Raw genomic sequence first — 19,903 nt, 5'->3', positions numbered from 1 at the left:
CTCCCTTTGGCATGTGGCTTGGTATGGCTCTGGAGCTGGGTGGTGCACACTCACTACACCCGCCCCCCCCCCCCCCTTTTTCCTGGTCAACTATAATGCATTTTTGGATTACATGTATGACAGGGATTATGAGGGAGACTTCACACATCTTTTCTTGTTCTTTATGAGTGAGCTACCCCCTTAAAATCCATATTATATTCAGAGGATTTGGTATTATTTTAGTGTGATGTTCTATGACAATAGTGACATTTACAAAGAAAGAAATGTCACAGTGTAAATTGCTGCCAAATAAAACTTAATAAACTTAATAAAACTTAATAAAAACTTAATAAAAAATAAAAACAGCACACAGACCCTTAGTCTGTATTTTGGGGGACCTTTTGGGTCTTTGTGGCATTTTTTCTTTTAAAAAAAGAAGGCAGGAGACAAATGTCATTTGCATTTTGTCGGTAAAATTAGAAAAATGTAAAGTCCAGATGTGTGATCTTCTTTTCATGCCCACTGTAGATATTTTTTGCAATATAAGTTCCTCTTTGGATGGCTCATAATCAGCAAAAATGTTCTTGATTTTAGATAGCAGCCATGATGTCCTGTGTACTGGTCATGCTCATGCTGTGTCTATGGGGTATGTAGTATATATACAGTCTTTAGTATTATTATATACAGTGTGTTGGTCCTGCTCATGCTGTGTCTATGGGGTATGTAGTGTATATACAGTCTATGGTATTATTATATACAGTGTATTGGTCCTGATCATGCTGTGTCTATGGGGTATGTAGTGTATATACATTCTGTAGTATTATTATATAGAGTGTACTGGTCCTACTCATGCTGTGTCTATGTGATATGTAGTGTATATACAGTCTGTGGTATTATTATATACAGTGTACTGGTCCTGCTCATGCTGTGTCTATGGGGTATGTAGTATATATACAGTCTGTAGTATTATTATATACAGTGTACTGGTCCTGATCATGCTGTGTCTATGGGGTATGTAGTATATATACAGTCTGTAGTATTATTATATACAGTGTGCTGGTCCCGTTCATGCTGTGTCTGTGGGGTATGTAGTATATATATACAATCTATAGTATTATTATATACAGTGTACAAGTCCTGATCAGGCTGTGTCTATGGGGTATGTAGTATACAGTATATATTACTTGTTTATTTTTATCAATGTAAAAAATGCAGAGTGAGTGAATAGAAGAAAAGTCTAAATATACAGGGGAGGTCTAGGGCCAATATTTGAATACCCTTTGTCTTCAAAACATCATAAATTCTTTTAGGTACACTTGCACACAGTTTTTGAAGGATATCAGAAATCGTCAGCATCAATATGTTCACATTTCAAAAAAAAAATTTCAAATTCTTTTTGATTTCAAATTACAATTAGATTCACGTTCAAACAAAATTTTGTTTAAAACCACTTGCTTACCAGGCCAATTCTGACATTTCTCTCCTACGTGTAAAAATCATAATTTTTTAGCTAGAAAATGACTTAGAACCCCAAACATTTTTTTTTTTAGCAAAGGCCCTAGAAAATACAATGGCAGTCATTTTATCGCGCTCGGTATTTGCGCAGTGTTCTTTTTGGGAAAAAAAAAACAGTTTTGTGCTTTAAAAAAAAAAACAGTAAAGTTAGCCCAATGTTTATGCATAATGTGAAAGATGAAGTTACACCAAGTAAATAGATACCTAACATGTCACGCTTCAAAATTGCACACGCTCGTGGAATGGCGCCAAACTTCGTTACTTAAAAATCCCCTTAGGCGACACTTTAACATTTTTTACTGGTTACATCTTTTTAGTTACAGAGGAAGTCTAGAGCCAAAATTATTGCTCTCGCTCTAACGTTCGCAGTGATACCTCACATGTGTGGTTTTAACACCGTTTTCATATATGGGCAGGACTTACGTATGCATTTGCTTCTGCGTGTGAGCACACGGGCACAGGGGGCTTTAAAAAAAAATTTAAAATTATTGTTCATTTTACTTTATTTATTTTAGCTTGACATTTTTTTTTCCACCATATTTTTTTTTATCGCTTTTATTTCTATTACAAGGAATGTAAACATCCCTTGTAATAGAAATATGACATGACAAGTCCTCTTTGTAGTGAGATATGGGATCAATAAGAAATAAGATTTTTTTTTTTTTTAAAAGCTAGTTTTTTTCTTCAGTTTAGGCTGATATGTATTCTTCTACCTATTTTTGGTAATAAAAATCGCAATGAGAGTATATAGATTGGTTTTATTGTATAAATGTCACTGGCAGGGAAGGGGTTAACACTAGGGGGCAATCAAGGGGTTAAGTGTGTTCCCTGACTGTCTGTTCTAACTGTAGGGGAAGAGACTGACTAGAGGAAATGACAGATCGTTGTTCCTAGCTATTAGGAACTCATGATCTGTCTCTCCTCAGAGAACAGAACAGGGATTTGTATGTTTACACACACACACACACACACACACACACACGTCTCTGTTCTGCCTCTTGTGCCCACTATCGCTCGTATAGCTCATCGCAACCGTCGGCCACGAGCATCGGCACCCTGCTTACAGGAGCTCGTGCGTAGCTACAATGGCTCGCAGGAACGTGCCAACCTGCCGCAGTATAATGGGGCTGGTCGGCAAGTGGTTAAATTACCTTGGACTCTTGTTTGGTGCTCTTATTGGATTGTATGTATTTTAACACAAATGTCCATCTTTGAAAATATGAGCTCTTCTGCTTCTTCCCACCTCAGTGATAATCCCAATGTGTTCTTTTCATAGACAGGATCCATAAAACATCTGGACAACACTGCATTGATCAGCCTACAAGAATGGAATCTTTAGTTGGAGGAGAAATAACAATTCCCTGCCAGATTGCCTTTCCAGTAAAGAAAAACAAAATCAAGTCTGTAAATGTCGCAGTGAGAGCATCAGGTGATAGAAATTATTGCGGAAATGAAAATGGTGAAATTTACAACAAAACAGAAACCTCCATAATGTCCTCCAACCACCAGGAAAGGATAAATGTGCGTGTGGATCTACACCACAGAAATGCAACCATAACTATAAAAAATGTAATAGCTTCGGATGATGTTAAAAATTATTGTTTACGTTTGAAACTCAAATTTGAAGGCATCCAAAAGGTGGAGGAATGGCAGGATCCACGGGGCACTCTAGTTTGGGTGAAAGGTAAGACAAGAACAAGCTTTTTAATGCCCAACACCAGACCCCCCCCCTTTCCCTTGGAGCCCCCCCCCCCCCCCACACTGTTTTTTTTTACTTTTTATTAGCTTGCCATACAAATGGAACATTGATTACCATCTACGTAACATTGGAGAGATATTGGTTACAAGTACTAAAATTATGTAACAAGGCCATGACCTAACGTGAATAAATTGCATAAGGGCATGAACAATGAATAAGTGAGTATATAACATTAAAAAAAACAAATGTTCAATTTGATGGTTGATGTGATTGTAGCCGTATTAGTGCAATTGTGACAGAGAAAATTGAGTACTGTCCGTGATACTTGTTTTATTTGCACTAACATACACTTTTTCAGGACAAGCTTTTGGGGTATGTCCCCTTCTTCAAGGTCCAAGCAGTACTGATTTACAAATTTTTAAGCAAAATGTAAAAAACAAAAACAAAACACATCTCATCAGAGAGAAAAAAAAGAGAGAAAAACAAACACATACACACATACACATACAATTCAATGGTAATAAAGATAGCAGCAGAGTTAGTGAGATAAGACAAAGGGAGAGCTATAGAATGGGGGAGGGGGGTGCTAGTCACAGAGGGGGGTTGTAAAACTTTAGTATAATGGTTAAGGAAGCCAATATCTAAATTCAGGCCATTATCCCTGACAGCACAGTATACATCAGGGATCACAAGCTTCACACGTTGATATACAGAAAACCGACTGACCGATACAGGTATCTTCACAGTTCCAGTTTTCACCCCCAACACCAGTGGCGGCTGGTGAAGTTTTTGGATGGGGGGGCGCCAGACCCCGCCCATCATGACCCCGCCCACCATTTTGGCCCCTCCCACTTCTCATAAAACACGCCCCTTATGTAATCGGAAAAAAAATTTGACGTGGGTTCCCCCTCCGAGAGCATACCAGGCCCTTAGGTCTGGTATGGATTCCAAGGGGAACCCCCTACGCCGAAAAAACGGCGTGGGGTTCCCCCCCAGATCCACACCAGACCCTTATCCGAGCACGCTACCCGGCCGGCCAGGAAAGGGGGTGGGGACGAGCAGGCGGCCCCCCCCCTCCTGAGCCGTACCAGGCCGCGTGCCCTCAACATGGGGGGGGGGTGCCTTGGGGGAGGGGGGCGTGCGGCCCCCCCACCCCAAAGCACCTTGTCCCCATGTTGATGAGGACAAGGGCCTCTTCCCGACAACCCTGGCCGTTGGTTGTCGGGGTCTGCGGGCGGGGGGCTTATCGGAATCCGGGAGCCCCCTTTAATAAGGGGGCCCCCGGATACCGGCCCCCCCCACCCTATGTGAATGAGTATGGGGTACAATGTACCCCTACCCATTCACCTGTGAAAAAAAGTACAAAAAAAAACACAACACAGGGTTAAAATATTTTATTGCACAGCTCCGGGGGTCTTCCGTCTTCGGGGGTCTTCTCGCCGGACTCCTCCGCTATCTTCTTGTAGCTCTTTTACTAGCGGAGGAGCCCGGCTTTCTTCCTCCCCGCCGCCGGCCTCTTCTCCTGACTTCGGGGGTCTTGTCCCCCTCTTCGGTTCTTCTGCCGGGCCACCGCGCCTTCTTATAGCTCTTTTACAGGCGGTGGCCCGGTCTTCTGCCGCCGCCGCCGCCGCCGCCGCCCGTTCTTCTTCTTCTTCTTCTTCTTCTTCTTCTTCTCCTTCTTCTCCAGGAGATGTTGCCTCGACGATCTCCCTGGCCGGAATGCCAGGGACGCGCTGTGCTGCCACTTATATAGGGACAATGGGGCGGTGTCACATGGGTTGATGTCACATGGGTTGGTCACATGGGTTGATGTCATCAACCCATGTGACCAACCCATGTGACATCAACCCATGTGACACCGCCCCATTGTCCCTATATAAGTGGCAGCACAGCGCGTCCCTGGCATTCCGGCCAGGGAGATCGTCGAGGCAACATCTCCTGGAGAAGAAGGAGAAGAAGAAGAAGAAGAAGAAGAAGAACGGGCGGCGGCGGCGGCGGCGGCAGCAGAAGACCGGGCCACCGCCTGTAAAAGAGCTATAAGAAGGCGCGGTGGCCCGGCAGAAGAACTGAAGAGGGGGACAAGACCCCCGAAGTCGGGAGAAGAGGCCGGCGGGCGAGGAAGAAAGCCGGACTCCTCCGCTAGTAAAAGAGCTACAAGAAGATAGTTGAGGAGTCCGGCGAGAAGACCCCCGAAGACGGAAGACCCCCGGAGCTGTGCAATAAAATATTTTAACCCTGTGTTGTGTTTTTTTTTTGTACTTTTTTTCACAGGTGAATGGGTAGGGGTACATTGTACCCCATACTCATTCACATAGGGTGGGGGGCCGGTATCCGGGGGCCCCCTTATTAAAGGGGGCTCCCGGATTCCGATAAGCCCCCCGCCCGCAGACCCCGACAGCCAACGGCCAGGGTTGTCGGGAAGAGGCCCTTGTCCTCATCAACATGGGGACAAGGTGCTTTGGGGTGGGGGGGCCGCACGCCCCCCCTCCCCCAAGGCACCCCCCATGTTGAGGGCACGCGGCCTGGTACGGCTCAGGAGGGGGGGGGCCGCCTGCTCGTCCCCACCCCCTTTCCTGGCCGGCCAGGTAGCGTGCTCGGATAAGGGTCTGGTGTGGATCTGGGGGGGAACCCCACGCCGTTTTTTCGGCGTAGGGGATTCCCCTTGGAATCCATACCAGACCTAAGGGCCTGGTATGCTCTCGGAGGGGGAACCCACGTCAAATTTTTTTTCTGAAATTTGGGGTGGAGTTCCCCCTTCAGAGCTCATTCTCTGATTGGCCACGGCAAAAGTCGCCTGGCCTGGGGAAACCTTTCTGGCTGTGAAAGCTTTTTGCATTCATTCAGCTAAATGCACGAACATTCTCCACAAAGTAGAGGCTAGAAAGCCTTTATGCGGTGACTCACCTCTCACTGTCTGGCAGCTCCGCTCGGGCTAAGGAACGGAGCTGCCTACGTCACTTCCGGGTTTCGTGAAGCAGCCGAAAGCCGGAAGTGACTGCCTGTCTAAGAGTGACAATGCTCCCGCCCGTAGAATCACAGTGATTTTACGGGCGGAAGCTAGTCGGCGTTCTGCTGTGCGCCGCAAGGCGGGTTTTTAACCCGCAAAAGAAGCGCCATGAATGCAATCTTGTGATTGCATGGACGTGGCGCTTCTCATAGTGCACTGTGACCGGCGCCACAGTACACTATGTTAAATTGTTAAATGACATTTTTTTTTTTTTTTTTTAATGTCTTAAAGGGCCCGTTTTTTTTTTAACTTTTTTTTAACTTTTTTTTTTTTTTTTTTTTTTTTTTAACTTTTTTTTTTTTTTTACACCTAGGGAGAGGGGGGGCGGCGCCCGGGCGCCCCCTATGGGCGGGCCGCCACTGCCCAACACACTAAACGGGCCATCATACACAGCCAGGCCATCAGATACCACCGAATATGTTCAGACCCAGGAGACAGAGATAAACATCTCAGAACACTGGCAGACTCCTTCCACAAGAAATGTTACAAAGACAAAACCATCAACAACAGCATAAACACGGCCTTGAAAACCTGAATAGAAAATCTCCTCCAATACACAGAGAAATAAACAAATAACGAGTACATGTAGTCACCACATACAACCCAGCACTAGAAGGGATCAAAAAGACAATCAAAGATTTACAACCCATTATAACAGAGGATGAAACTCTGAAAGGAATATTCCAACAACCCCCATTATTGGCTTTCAGAAAACCACCCAACCTCAGACACAAACTAATCAGCAGGAAACTTCACTCTGATTATGAAGTCACAAATAATGGAAGAAAACCCTGCAATAAAAAAGCACTGCAAACTATGCAACCAGAATAATCTATCCAAATGTGTCACACACACAAATGGGACCTTCAATATCATGGGATCTTACAACTGTACCTCCAGCAAATGTTGTGTACATCATCCAATGAAAAAGGTGCAGCAAAGGATCTTATGTTGGTGAAACAAGACAGACGTTGCAAGCGAGGATGAATTTGCACAGACATACCATCAAGGAACATAAAGAAGACAGTATATGCACACCTGTGGACATCACTTCTCACAACCAGACCACACTATAGAAGACCTCAATGTTTTAGTTCTTAAAGGCAATTTCAGAACTATCCAGGAAAGGAAAACACTTGAACTAAGAATGATAAATTATTTTTGACACAAAAAATAGCCTGAATTTAGATATTGGTTTCCTTACCCATTATACTAAAGTTTTACAACCCCCTCTGTGACTAGCATCCCCCCTCCCCCATTCTATAGCTCTCCCTCTGTCTTATCTCTCTAACTCTGCTGCTATCTTTATTACCATTGAATTGTACATGTTTGTTTTTCTCTATTTTTTTTCTCTCTCTCCTTTTCCTCAGAGATGCGTGTTTTTTTGTTTTTTTTTAACATTCTACTTAAAAAATTGTAAATCAGTAGTGCTTGGATCTTGAAGAAGGGGGCATACCCCTAAAGCTTGTCCTGAAAAATTGTATGTTAGTAAAAATAAAAAAGTATCATGGACAGTACTCAATTTGATGGTCAAAGTCCAAAATCTATCCCCATTTATTTTTAAATTGTATATATTCACTTATTCATTGTTCATGCACTTATGTAAGTACAAATTGTGGGTTAATTTGTTATTTTTTATTCATGTATTTATTAATTTATTCACTTGGTGCAATTTATGTACATTTATTTTAATACATATATGTTTGATTAATCAGACAGCACTTCAAGCGGCTCTAAAGGCAGAAGGTGAATTCTATGCATTAAAATAAAAAATAAAACTTCTGTGTGCAGCAGCCCCCCCTCAGAGCAAAAAACAAAATGGCACATTTTGAGTTTGCAAAAAGGCATGTGGGAGACGTGAAAATGTATGGAGGAAGGTGCTCTGGTCTGATGAGACTAAAATGTAACTTTGTGCCAGCAAAGAAAATGCTATGTCTAGTGCAAACCCAACACATCACATCATCCAAAGAACACCATCCCAGTGAAACATGGTGGTGTCAGTATCATGCTGTGGGGATGTTTTTCAGCAGTCGGGACTGGGAAACTGGTCAGGGTTGAGGGAATGATGGCTGGTGCTAAATACAGGGATATTCTTGAGAAAAACCTGTACCACTCTGTGTGTGATTTGAGACTAGGATGGAGGTTCACCTTCCAGCAGGAAAATGACCCCAAACACACTGCTAAAGAAACAATTGAGTGGTTTAAGGGGAAACATGTAAATGTGTTGGAATGGCCTAGTTAAAGCTCAGACCTCAATCCAATAGAAAATCTGTGGTCAGACTTAAAGATTGCTGTTCACAAGCACAAACCATGCAACTTGAAGGAGCTGGAGCACTTTTGCAAGGAGGAATGGGCAAAAATCCCAGTGGTAAGATGTGGCAAGCTCATAGAGACTTATCCAAAGTGACTTGGCGCTGTGATAGCCGCAAAAGGTGGCTCTACAAAGTATTGACTTTAGGGGGTGAATAGTTATGCACATTGACTTTTTCTGTTATTTTGTCCTATTTGTTGTTTGCTTCACAATTAAAAAAATAATCTCCAAAGTTGTGTGCATGTTCTGTGAATGAAATGATGCAAATCCTCAAACAATCCATGTTAATTGCAGGTTGTGAGGCAACAAAACATGACAAATGCCAAGGGGGTGAATACTTTTCTAAGGCACTGTATGTGGTATTATTGTTGGAAGTAGGAGAATTTTTGGTGTTGGTTCATTTTTTAAGTTTTCTTTTACTATTTTGGGACAGTTTTTTTATAATAAAAAAAATAGGAAATATCCATTATCATTTACCACAAAATGAAAGCCCAATCTGCACCTAGATACACAAAGTTGTTGTGATGCTATGTACAGTTATTTCCTTTTGTTCCACTTGACCCTCCCTTCTAGATTGTAAACTCTAATGCCGCGTAAACACGATCGCAAATTCGGCCAGCAAAAGACAGAAGAGAGCTTTTGGTCGGAAAATGCGACCGTGTGTATGCTCCATCGGACTTTTGCTGGCCGAATTCCCACTGGCAAAAGATTGAGAGCAGGTTTTCGATTGCAAAAAGGTTTGATCGCAAATTCCGATCGTCTGTACCAAATCCAATGCACAAAATTCCTACGCATGCTCAGAAACACTTCGACGAATGCTCGGAAGCATTGAACTTAATTTTCTCGGCTCTTCGTAGTGTTGTACGTCACCGTGTTCTTGACGGTCAAAACTTCAGTGAACTTTTGTTTGACCATGTGTATGCAAGCTAAGCTTGAGCAGAATTCCGTCGGAAAAAACGCGGCAATAAGGATCAGGGCCCTCTGATTCCTCCTGTACTGAATTGTACTGTAAGTGTCCTCATGTTGTAAAGTGCTGCACAAACTGTTGGCGCGTGTCAGGACCTTACGGGGTAAGAGCCGCAGATGGACTCTGGTGGCAAGAAAGCGCCCTGAGGCGATTCAGTTCGCATAGGTAGCGCTATACAAGTCACTCGCTCACGCTATATAAATCCTGTGTAATAATAACACATGCCAAGGTTGCAAAATTAGACTTGGTCGGTAAAGTTTGTTTCGACCTTGGTTATGAAGGGGTTAACCAATTGGTACATTTTTCATCCAAAAAGAATCATAAGAGCAAGACTATGCATGCTCAGAAACGAAAGAATACATACAAAACTATTCAACACATGACGTCACTTCTGAAGTTGAATTCTGTCGTACGAGAATTTTCATATTGTGTATTAATTGGTATTAATGTATAGTATACATTAAGATAAAAAAACCTTCTGAATTTACAACCCTTTTAATGAGTTGCTGTTTTTGTTCTGTACTTTGCCCTATATTTATATAATTTTGTTGAATCTGTCAGGTGAACATGAACCCGGTGTGGAGACGATTCCGGTTGTCTTTGCTTCTCCTGGAGAAAATGTGACGCTTCTCAGTCGTATTAGAATTAGAAATGAAAATACTTTACCCAACATTACTGCCTGCCATATAGGACCGGGGACACCTACACAAAGCTGCTTGTTCAAGGATTCTATTTTATCCTTCAAAATAAATCAAGTGAATCATAAACACCAAGGATCCTATTGGTGGGAAATAGAAACTTCTACAAGTAATGGAAAAACATCATCTAACCATCCTGGACCGGATCTTCAAATTCTAGGTACATTTTTATGTAATTTTAAATGCATAATTTATTGTTGTTCATTTTTTAAAGGGAAAGTGACACAGTTTGTATATGTATATATATATATATATATATATATATATATATATATATATATATATATATATATATATATATATATATATATAGTTTTTTTAATTGGTTAAATGTGAAATTTTACTTTCCAGTTTCTTGTTATCTAATGTTATAAAATTCAGTTGCTTACAGGGCTCAGTAGCTAAAGCTGAAATTTACACACACAAGTAAATCAGAGCAGTGACTCCTCACCTTGCTCCTTCTCTACAGTTCTGTCTGAGGTTACAGTTAAACTTCGTACACACAATCAGATTTTTTGGATGACCGTTCATCCATTTTTTGTGGCATGCTAGTCTCATGTCAAAAGTGAAGAGGTTACTCACCATACAAAATTTCTCGTACGATAGAATTCAACGTCAGAAGTGACGCCATGTGCTGAATAGTTTTGTATGTATTGCTTAGTTTCTGAACATGCGTAGTCTTGCTCTTACGATTTTTTCATACGAAAACCACGAAGATACGAAGATCGGATGTTGAGTTCACATCCGACAAAAATGTTATAGTCTGCACATCCACCCTTTGTCTGACGAAGTCCCTCCGGGTATCATGGCAGCGACGGAGGAGGTGAACGAGGGTTGCTTCGGGGGCTTCAATTTGAGGTAAGTAACTCATAATGAGCTAGTATGCTATGCATACTAGGTCATTATGCCTTTGTCCTGCAGGGTGTTTTTTTCTTTTAGAGGGTTTACTTCCCCTTTAAGTAAATAAAACCCACAGTGTCTGAAAGGACATGACTACAGCTAGGCTGTCTCTTTAGCTAACCAGTAGTACTCTGTGAATCCTTTGTCATGTATTAAATGTAGAGAAAAAATTATAAAATATGCAAAGTAAAATGGAATAAAATGAATTTTAATTCTACTGTAAATACTTATAAAAATTACTTAATTTTATAGCAAAATTATCATTATTACTTATTCCAATTGATATTATTTATTACATATCTGCAATGCGAATCCATCCCCACTAGGGGGCAGACTACCAAACCAGGTTTTGATTATAGAATTTGGGGCAAACAGTGGTGGAAGTCGTGGAAGAGACACAGGGAGTTCAGAGTGCCTACCTAACAACTTCAGCCCCGAAAGATTTGGCTGCTCAGTGACAAGGCCATTTTTTGCGATACGGCACTGCATCGCTTTAACTGACAATTGCGTGGTCATGCAATGCTGTACCCAAACAAAACTGATGTTCTTTTTTTCCTCCACAAAAAAAAAGCTTTCTTTTGGTGGTATTTAATCACCTCGGTTTTTAGCAACAATTATGATAAAAAACAAACAATATCTTTTACTAAAAAAATAATTTTTTCCTCAGTTTAGGCTGATATGTATTCTTCTACATATTTTTGGTAAAAAAAAAAATCACAATAAGCGTATATTGATTGGTTTACATAAAAGATATAGCGTCTACAAAATAGGGAATAGATTTATAGCATTTTTATTATAATATTTACTAATAATGGCGGGGATCTGCAATTTTTATCGGGACTGTGATGGCAGACAAATAGGACACGTTTGACACATTTTTGGGACCATTGACAATTATACTGCGATCAGTGCTATAAAAATTCACTGATTACTATATAACTGGCAATGTGTTCCCTAGGTGTGTCCTAACTGTAGGGGGGATGGAATTGACTAGGGGAGGAGAGAGATCGGTGTTCATACTTAGTATGAACACACAATCTGTCTCTCCTCCCCTGAAAGAACCGGGATTTGTGTGTTTGCACACACACATCCCTATTCTCGTTCTGTAACGAGCAATCGTGGGTGCCCGGTGTTCATCGCACCTGCCGGCCGGGCACTCGCATTGGCTTCGGGGACACACTTTGGGCAAGCGCGCCACCGGAGGCATCTTAATGGGCCGATGTACAGCTACGACGGCAGGGGAGACAGTATAACTGCGGCGGCTGTTCTGGAAGCAAAGAGCGAAGGTGAGAGTGTCCAAGAGGTTGTCTGGTCTTCACCAGAGATCCTAATGATGGAGATGAGTTGGGTGTCTATTGCTGTCTTTGTCCTTGTTGGGGAGATCCACCCTCTCTATTTGACCTTGTGGCTGTTATCCCTGAGGCAGGAAATGATGGGAAATCTAAAATTATACAGTTGTCCATGAAAAGCCAGCTATAGATGGATCAAACCTCAGCTGGTTCAGAAGGCACTGGCTGAGATTTGATTAACCTATGGGCAGGCTGGTTGTACTGAAGTTGATCCATCTATCAGATGTTTTGCATACGATCACTGTCGGTGACTATAGCCACTAGCAGTGATCATTGTGTTTTGCTGGCAGGGAAGGCTCCCCACTGGCAGAAAACAATAGTTGACACTCAAAAAAGGAGCAGGAGCTTCACGTGTTGTGGTTTGACATGATTGCAGCTTGTGCGACAATTGCGGCAGAATCGCAGACAAAATTGCACCCACGTTAAGGTGCCAATGAAGATGAAAACACCTTAACCAGACTGCCGCATGTCGATGTACGTCCCTACTTTGGGGACGGATATCATTATGGCAGCAGCTAGCTGCCATAACCCCGGTATCCCTGTGTTTGGCCGGCGGTCCAGTACAAGATAAAAGTGGTCTCTGCGGCAGATTCGCAGCAAGATCAATTTTATCGGTGGCAGGAGAGGGCCCCTCGCTGAGATCCGGTGCCCTCCACCGCTTACCGGAGCCGTCGGGAGCAGTGGAGGAGAACGTTCTGTTCCCTGGGCTGACATGGAGACAAGTGAGGGGAAGATGGTCCCCACCTGTCTCCATGGCACTGTAGGGCGGATGCAATGTCATAACGTCACTTCTGCCCATAACTCTTAATGGGCCTTTTTATTTTTTTAATTTTTCTAAATTACATTTTTTATTATTATTGCATTTTAGTGTAAATATGAAATCTGAGGTATTTTTGACCCCAGAACTCGTATTTAAGAGGACTTGTCATGCTTTTTTCTATTACAAGGGATGTTTGCATTCCTTGTAATAGGAATAAAAGTGATAAATTTTTTTTTAAAACAGTATAAAAATGAAAAATAAAAGGTAAAATAAATAAGAAAAAAACAAAACATTTTAAACGCACCCCATCCCGACGAGCTCATGCGCAGAAGTGAACGCATATGTGAGTAGCGCCCGCATATGAAAACGCTGTTAAAATCACACATGTGAGGTATCGCCGCGATCGGTAGAACAAAAGCAATCATTCTAGCCCTAGACCTCCTCTGTAACACAAAACATGCAACCGGTAGAATTTTTAAACTTCGCCTATGGAGATTTTTAAGGGTAAAAGTTTGTCACCATTCCACGAGCGGGCACAATTTTGAAGCGTGACATGTTGGGTATCAATTTACTCGGCGTAATATTATCTTTTACAGCATAAAAGAAATTGGGCTAACTTTACTGTTGTCTTATTTTTTAATTTAAAAAAGTGACTAAAAAAAAAAAGTTTGCTTGTAAGACCGCTGCGCAATTACGGTGTGACAGAATGTATTGCAACGACCGCCATTTTATTCTTTAGGATGTTAGAAGAAAAATGTATAATGTTTGGGGGTTCTAAGTCATTTTCTAGCAAAAAAAATATATATATTTTGTAACTTGTACACACCACATCTAAAAAAGAGGGCCGGTCTTAAAGTGGTTAACACGCATTGTGCGATTTGTCGTTTTCCCACAGCGTTTTGGAATCGATTCTGCCCGCCATCGCAAACACCCAGGTGTGGAGCCTAAAAGAGGATTTCCTCTCACTATGTGAAGATTAGGTACATTTGCCCAGAGTAGACACGGGCAGAAATAAAATGATGACAGAAATGTAATACTTTTCCTGATGTAGTTTTAAAATAAACCAGCCTTACATATCCTTTAACTGAACACTGCACAAGGGTCACTAATAACGTTTGTTCTTATCTGTTAGATAAAACAAATTCCTTAAACATCATCCAGTCAGAGGATACTGAATTCCATCATCACACCACAATCATTTGCAGCTTCACTGTAGAAGATAAGAGCAGTATATTAAGGACAGAAGTCTACTGGATGATCGGAGACCCAAGAGAGGACTATGTCTACCACCCAAACCCGGACTACATACACCCGGATTACAAGGGCAAGACCAGACTGGTGGATGGCTCCAATCTTCTCCTGGAAGACTTCCATGGTCCAGATTACACCACCTTCTACTGCCGAGTGATCATAAGAAAATGCTTTCCTCCAGAAAAATATTTTCGCTTAATAGGGACAATCTTAGAGGATGGTGCTGGAACACGTTTAAGAATTAGAGGTATTCATTGACTGTAAATATCAAAAAGTACAATTAACCTTTAAATATATACAGATAGCCTTTTAAAAAACGTACCTCTTCCTGCCAGGTACACACTGTGCTATCAAGAGGAAGTAAACCCTGATGGGTTTACTTCCTCTTTGATTCCCTGCAAAGGTAAAGCATAATGGACTACTGTGCATCGCATAGTAGCCCATTATGTGTCACTTACCTGACACAGGAGCCAGCAAAGTCATCGCTGTCCCCTATAGTTCCGAGCGTCCATCTCCTTGGTGGGTCTCTGTGGGTCTTGCTGCTCCGGCGCTGTGATTCGCCGGAGCAGCGATGACATCCCCCCCGTGCATGCGCACGGGAGCCGACACTCGCGGCATATCGCCGCGATCTGCGGCTTACCCAGTGCGCCTGCGCGCCGCTGTCTACGGCGCATGCGCCGTAGACAGCGGTGGATGTCTTCAGGTAAATATCTCCTAAACCGTATTTTATTTTGAGTGTGGCTGTCCAGAAACTTCCCTTTATCCAATTCCATACACTCCATACTCCTCTTCTACACATACTACCCACCTCCAAACACTCCGCACTACTCTCCTGCACATACTACCCACCCCCATACACTCCATACTCCTCTTCTACACATAATACCTACCGCCATACACTCCGCACTCCTCTTCTACACATACTACCCACATCCATACACTCCATACTTCTCTTCTACACATACTACCCACATCCATACACTCCATACTTCTCTTCTACACATACTACCCACCTCCATACACTCTGCGCTCCTTTTCTACACATACTACCCACCTCCATACACTCCACACTACTCACCTGCACATACTTCCCTTCACCATACACTCCATACTCCTCTCCTGCATATACTAAACTTATATATATATGGTGTAACATGTGACCGCCCTCTGTGATGCAGGGCTTAGATTTAGCAGCCATTTGCCGTTTCTAGAAACCAACGTGTGAGGAGGGGAAAATGTAAACAACCCCATAAGAATGAAACTTATCCCAGACATCGTTTCAGAGCAGAGGTGTTTTATGTCTCCCATTCGCAGCCTGACCTGCTGGTAACTGTCAGCCGGCTACTTCTGAGTGCAGTGAGCCATAAACATGTGCAATTCATTTTTTCGAAATTCAGAAGACATTTACATGATTTGCTGATTTGGATTTATCCAAATCACAATAGTAATGAATCCAAAAAATAAACTTTAACGAAAACACAAATTCATTCATATTCATTTGTTTCATACAGTTGACATAATGCGATAGTTTGGGCCCTTTGTTAATGTTTGAAGCATCCAAAATAACATAACAACATAACGAATGAACAAAATTCATGTGGATCCGTTCATTTTATTTTTATTTTTTGTGAGCATAGCCTGAATATTCTTATAGATTCTTTTTGTATTGGGGTTGACCATTCATTTAAGTTGTATGTACACGGCCCACGAAAGTCTTTTGGAAATGTGGAATTAAATTTGACTTAATAACATAATGAATTAATATGTACAGTATTCATTTGGATTTATTCGTAGGTAGTAGGATTCATTTGCGGTAGTCTTTGACTCTTATCAGCCGTTTCTTTTTGCATTAACATTTTTCATTATTAAAAAAAATTCATTACATATGAAATGTAAACATATTGCAATATAAACAGGCATAAAAATGAAAAAGGATGATTGATTTCCTAGAAGAGGAATTCAAATGGGGAATGGGGAATAGAAAGGACCGGGGCCTTGTGACACCAAAGGAAAGTAGCACATAAAAATAAATTAAAATTATATTTTTATTTTGAACTATTAAAAATATCCCCTATAGACATATTTTCAGTAAACAGTGGATAAAAAAAAAAAAAAGAGTACACCATATAGCAGTATTTTCTGGTTGTACTTCCAAAAGGCACTGACACGTTTCAACCTAAATTATCTTCTTCAGGGGTTTGCCCCTGAAGAACAGAGTTATAATGCTTATACAAATATGCATAAAAATATAAAAATACATCCATGCCCATAAAGAAGTTCTCAAAGTCAATGTATAATAGACTTACAAAGCTTATGGAGTCTAACAAATAAAGCATGTTATACGATGTCAAAGGCCCTCAGGGAGAGAAAGAACTGTATGGTGGAAAATAGGTTCCAGATAGCCCAAAAAGTAAATATCCCCAGTACAAAGCATAAAAGTTTTAACTAAATGAATAAAAGGTGATCATTTAAAGTACCCCTGTAAGTGTTAAATGCTTTATCTGAACACTCTAGCTGACAGTTTTGCTGGATAGTTTGGTCTGTAAAGGAAGTTTGAAAAACAAGAACTTACAACCCCACCCACACACACTCACACACTCTAAAAATATATTAAGCAGCAACAGAGTTTGTGACCAAATAATAGACCCATGGCTAAAAAACATAAAAATGATTCTAGTCCATAGATGTGTGTGCTGATAAAATGGTTAAATAATGTTTGATTTGTTTGAACTGAACTCTAAAAAACAATCTAAAGTTATCCTTGCTGTGGGGGCACTGCTCTTGCACTGCTAGGGATAAATTCAATTTTTTTTGTCTAGGGTAACATTAAAAAGCAATTAAACTTAATTTCTCCCTTGCGCCCCTGAAATTTGGAGCTTTCCTCTTCCCTCCAATGTGGTCAGCCCAACATGTCCTCACATACAATTTAGGACTGCTGGTCCTGCGTTGTATGTGATGACATCGGAGTGTCTGCCACTAATGGAGCATCAAAGAAGTTGGCTATGGGCAACCAGGCATAGTGAGGAGGAATCAATTTAAAATTTGATAAAGTAGTGATGGTGAGTTATGTTACATTATTTAAGCTTATGAATATCTTTATGCTGCCTGACATTCATTTTTGTTTCTATCTTACAGGGAATACATTGCGTCCTACAGGGGAAACAATACTTGCAGCTTATGTTGGGCTCAAAGCCTTCCTATTTCTCTTACTTTCAATACTGGCTGCCATCTATGTGAACAAAAACTGATGACATCAACAGAGTGACCTTTAAGTGCAGGAAAGTATATCTCATTTATCTAGCCAAAAGCTTTTGATCATATAACCATTGCCCCTATGCTTGTTGGATGTCCCATTCCAAGACCATGGCTATTGCAGAATTGGCCCCCACTATGTAACCATAACAGCCTCCACTCTTCTGGAAAGACTTTTCACAAGATCTTATTTTTTTTCAATTCATTTGTATTGAAAATTTTCATGTTACAATTTTTATCAATGATGACAATCAAATAAAGAAATAAGAGCAGATAACAAAGAGCATACATACAATCAATTGTGTTGAACAGAAATATTCTCCAATTCCGAGGATCAAATATTGAGTTGGATTAGTGTGAGCCTCTTCATTTCAGGTACACTTTACCATGCTATACTCCTAACTGCCATTGAGATGAATATGTCCTCGAAGGTGGTATGAGTCCCATCGTTGGTTATTGATTACAGTTTGGCATTGTATGTATACGCACAAAAAAAAACAGTAGAAGAGAGGAAAAAATTGTATATAGGGAGGTGGGGATGGAGGGGGATTGGGCATTGGGAGTGTCTGGTCTGATCTGCATTGGCGTAAGATGAAAGATGAATAGGGTATGCTAAGCTTAAACAGTCAAGAGAGAAGAGGGGCCAGTTACCTGGTTTATACCTATTTGTCCATGCTTTCCATTTATTATCAAACTGTTTTTGTTACCACTTCTGCTAGCTAGTAGTGACTCAAACATAAAATGGATCTGAGTAGTAGTAAATACCCCTGACGCATTGGGAGCTTTATCCATCTTCCAATGTCTTGTTATTAAGGAGCGAGCTACCAAAAGAACATGTGTGACAACTATTCTATATTCTGGAGGGAAGGCATCGATGCCTATATTCAATATTGCCTGGATGGGGGTTTGTTATAATTCCTGTGATGCTGGAGATTGACCGGAAGACAGAATTCCAATAACTGGTGATATGTTTACATCCCCAAAACATATGGAGTAGGTTGCTAATGTCATGGGTGGGTTTTGATAAATTTTAACTTTTGTTGGAATAAATTATAGAATAGGGAGATACCCTTACGGGGGGAGAGAACAGTGTTATAAAACTGCCAAACTTCTTTTGGGAGAAATATGTGATGAGATTTAATAGATCCAAGGAAGTGGGAAATTTGGTTGTACTTATATTTGTCATTGGGCGTTAGATTGAATTTGTTTTGAAGGATATCGAAGGGTATAATAGTACCTTTATTGTAAAGGTCTGCAAGAAGGCAGATTCCTTTCTCTTGCCAATCAGTGATAGAGTGATAGAGAGATTAGGGATTGCCTGGGTAAGAGTCTGTATGGGGATGGGAATGTCTACTAAGCTAGAAGCTGTAAGTGGTAGTTTGCGCAGTTCTCTCCAGGCCACCATTGTTTATGGAGATTTGTTGTAAAGTGTTGAGGAATAGAAGTGTCTTTAGGTTTTTAGTTGGACTTAAAACGTGTTCAATATTGCACCAGAGAGTATCTGGAGTTTGGTCGAGCCAGTTTTTAATTTGTGTGAGGATGGAGGCTTAATAGTAGTCCTGTATATCCACTAATCCCATACCCCCTGCTGATCTATGCTTGACTAGTAGAGCTTTAGCCCATCTCGGCCTTTTGGATCTACAGATGAATTGAGATGTTTCCTATGTAGGAGGATTGGGAGAGTTCGAAAGACATACAGAATCTGAGGTAATATTAGCATTTTAAATGTGGCTAAGCGGCCAGCCCAGGTCAGCTCAGTCTTAGCTAATCTGTTAGCTTCTTTAGTGAGTTTGTCCAGTAAAGGCGTGTAGTTCGCTTCTGCTAAATGATGTATTTTTGCCGTCAATTTTATACCAAGGCGTGATATACTGTCCCTGCTCCACGTATAAGGAAAGCTCCTCTGTAGCTTATTACTGAGGAATGGGGGGAGGCCCAAATCTAGAATGAGTGATTTGGTACAGTTAACTTTTTAATAAGATAAATTACTTTTATCTCTCTCACTCTCTCACTCTTTAAGAGTGTCGTGTGCATGTAGTAAGGACATTTCTGGTGACGTCAGAAACAAGATAATGTCATCTGCGAATAAATTTATAACATGTGACCTATCTGATAGGGAAAGTCCAGATATATTTCGGTCAGTTCTAATTCTCTCCACCAATGGCTCAATAAGGAGATTAAAAATTGAGGGGGACAGAGGGCAGCCTTGCCTTGTGCT

At 41.2% G+C, this 19,903-nt stretch overlaps 1 protein-coding gene across 1 annotated transcript; it reads left to right on the top strand.

Moving 5' to 3' along the window:
* The first annotated feature begins 541 nt into the window (after positions 1-541).
* LOC143961377 (uncharacterized) lies at positions 542-18,143 on the top strand. Its single transcript, XM_077470643.1, has 5 exons — positions 542-625; positions 2,771-3,178; positions 10,040-10,336; positions 14,318-14,683; positions 17,572-18,143. The coding sequence occupies exons 1-5, from the start codon at positions 583-585 to the stop codon at positions 17,682-17,684; spliced, it is 1,227 nt and encodes a 408-aa protein (XP_077326769.1). The 5' UTR covers positions 542-582; the 3' UTR covers positions 17,685-18,143.
* Positions 18,144-19,903: the final 1,760 nt, after the last annotated feature.

Source organism: Lithobates pipiens, unplaced genomic scaffold, assembly GCF_037356315.1.
Source record: "Lithobates pipiens isolate NorthernLeopardFrog02 unplaced genomic scaffold, aLitPip1_a1.2 Scaffold_8, whole genome shotgun sequence".
Taxonomy (NCBI): domain Eukaryota; kingdom Metazoa; phylum Chordata; class Amphibia; order Anura; family Ranidae; genus Lithobates; species Lithobates pipiens.
The sequence above is the reverse complement of the archived record's forward strand: the minus strand, read 5'-3'. Positions and strand labels throughout refer to the sequence as shown.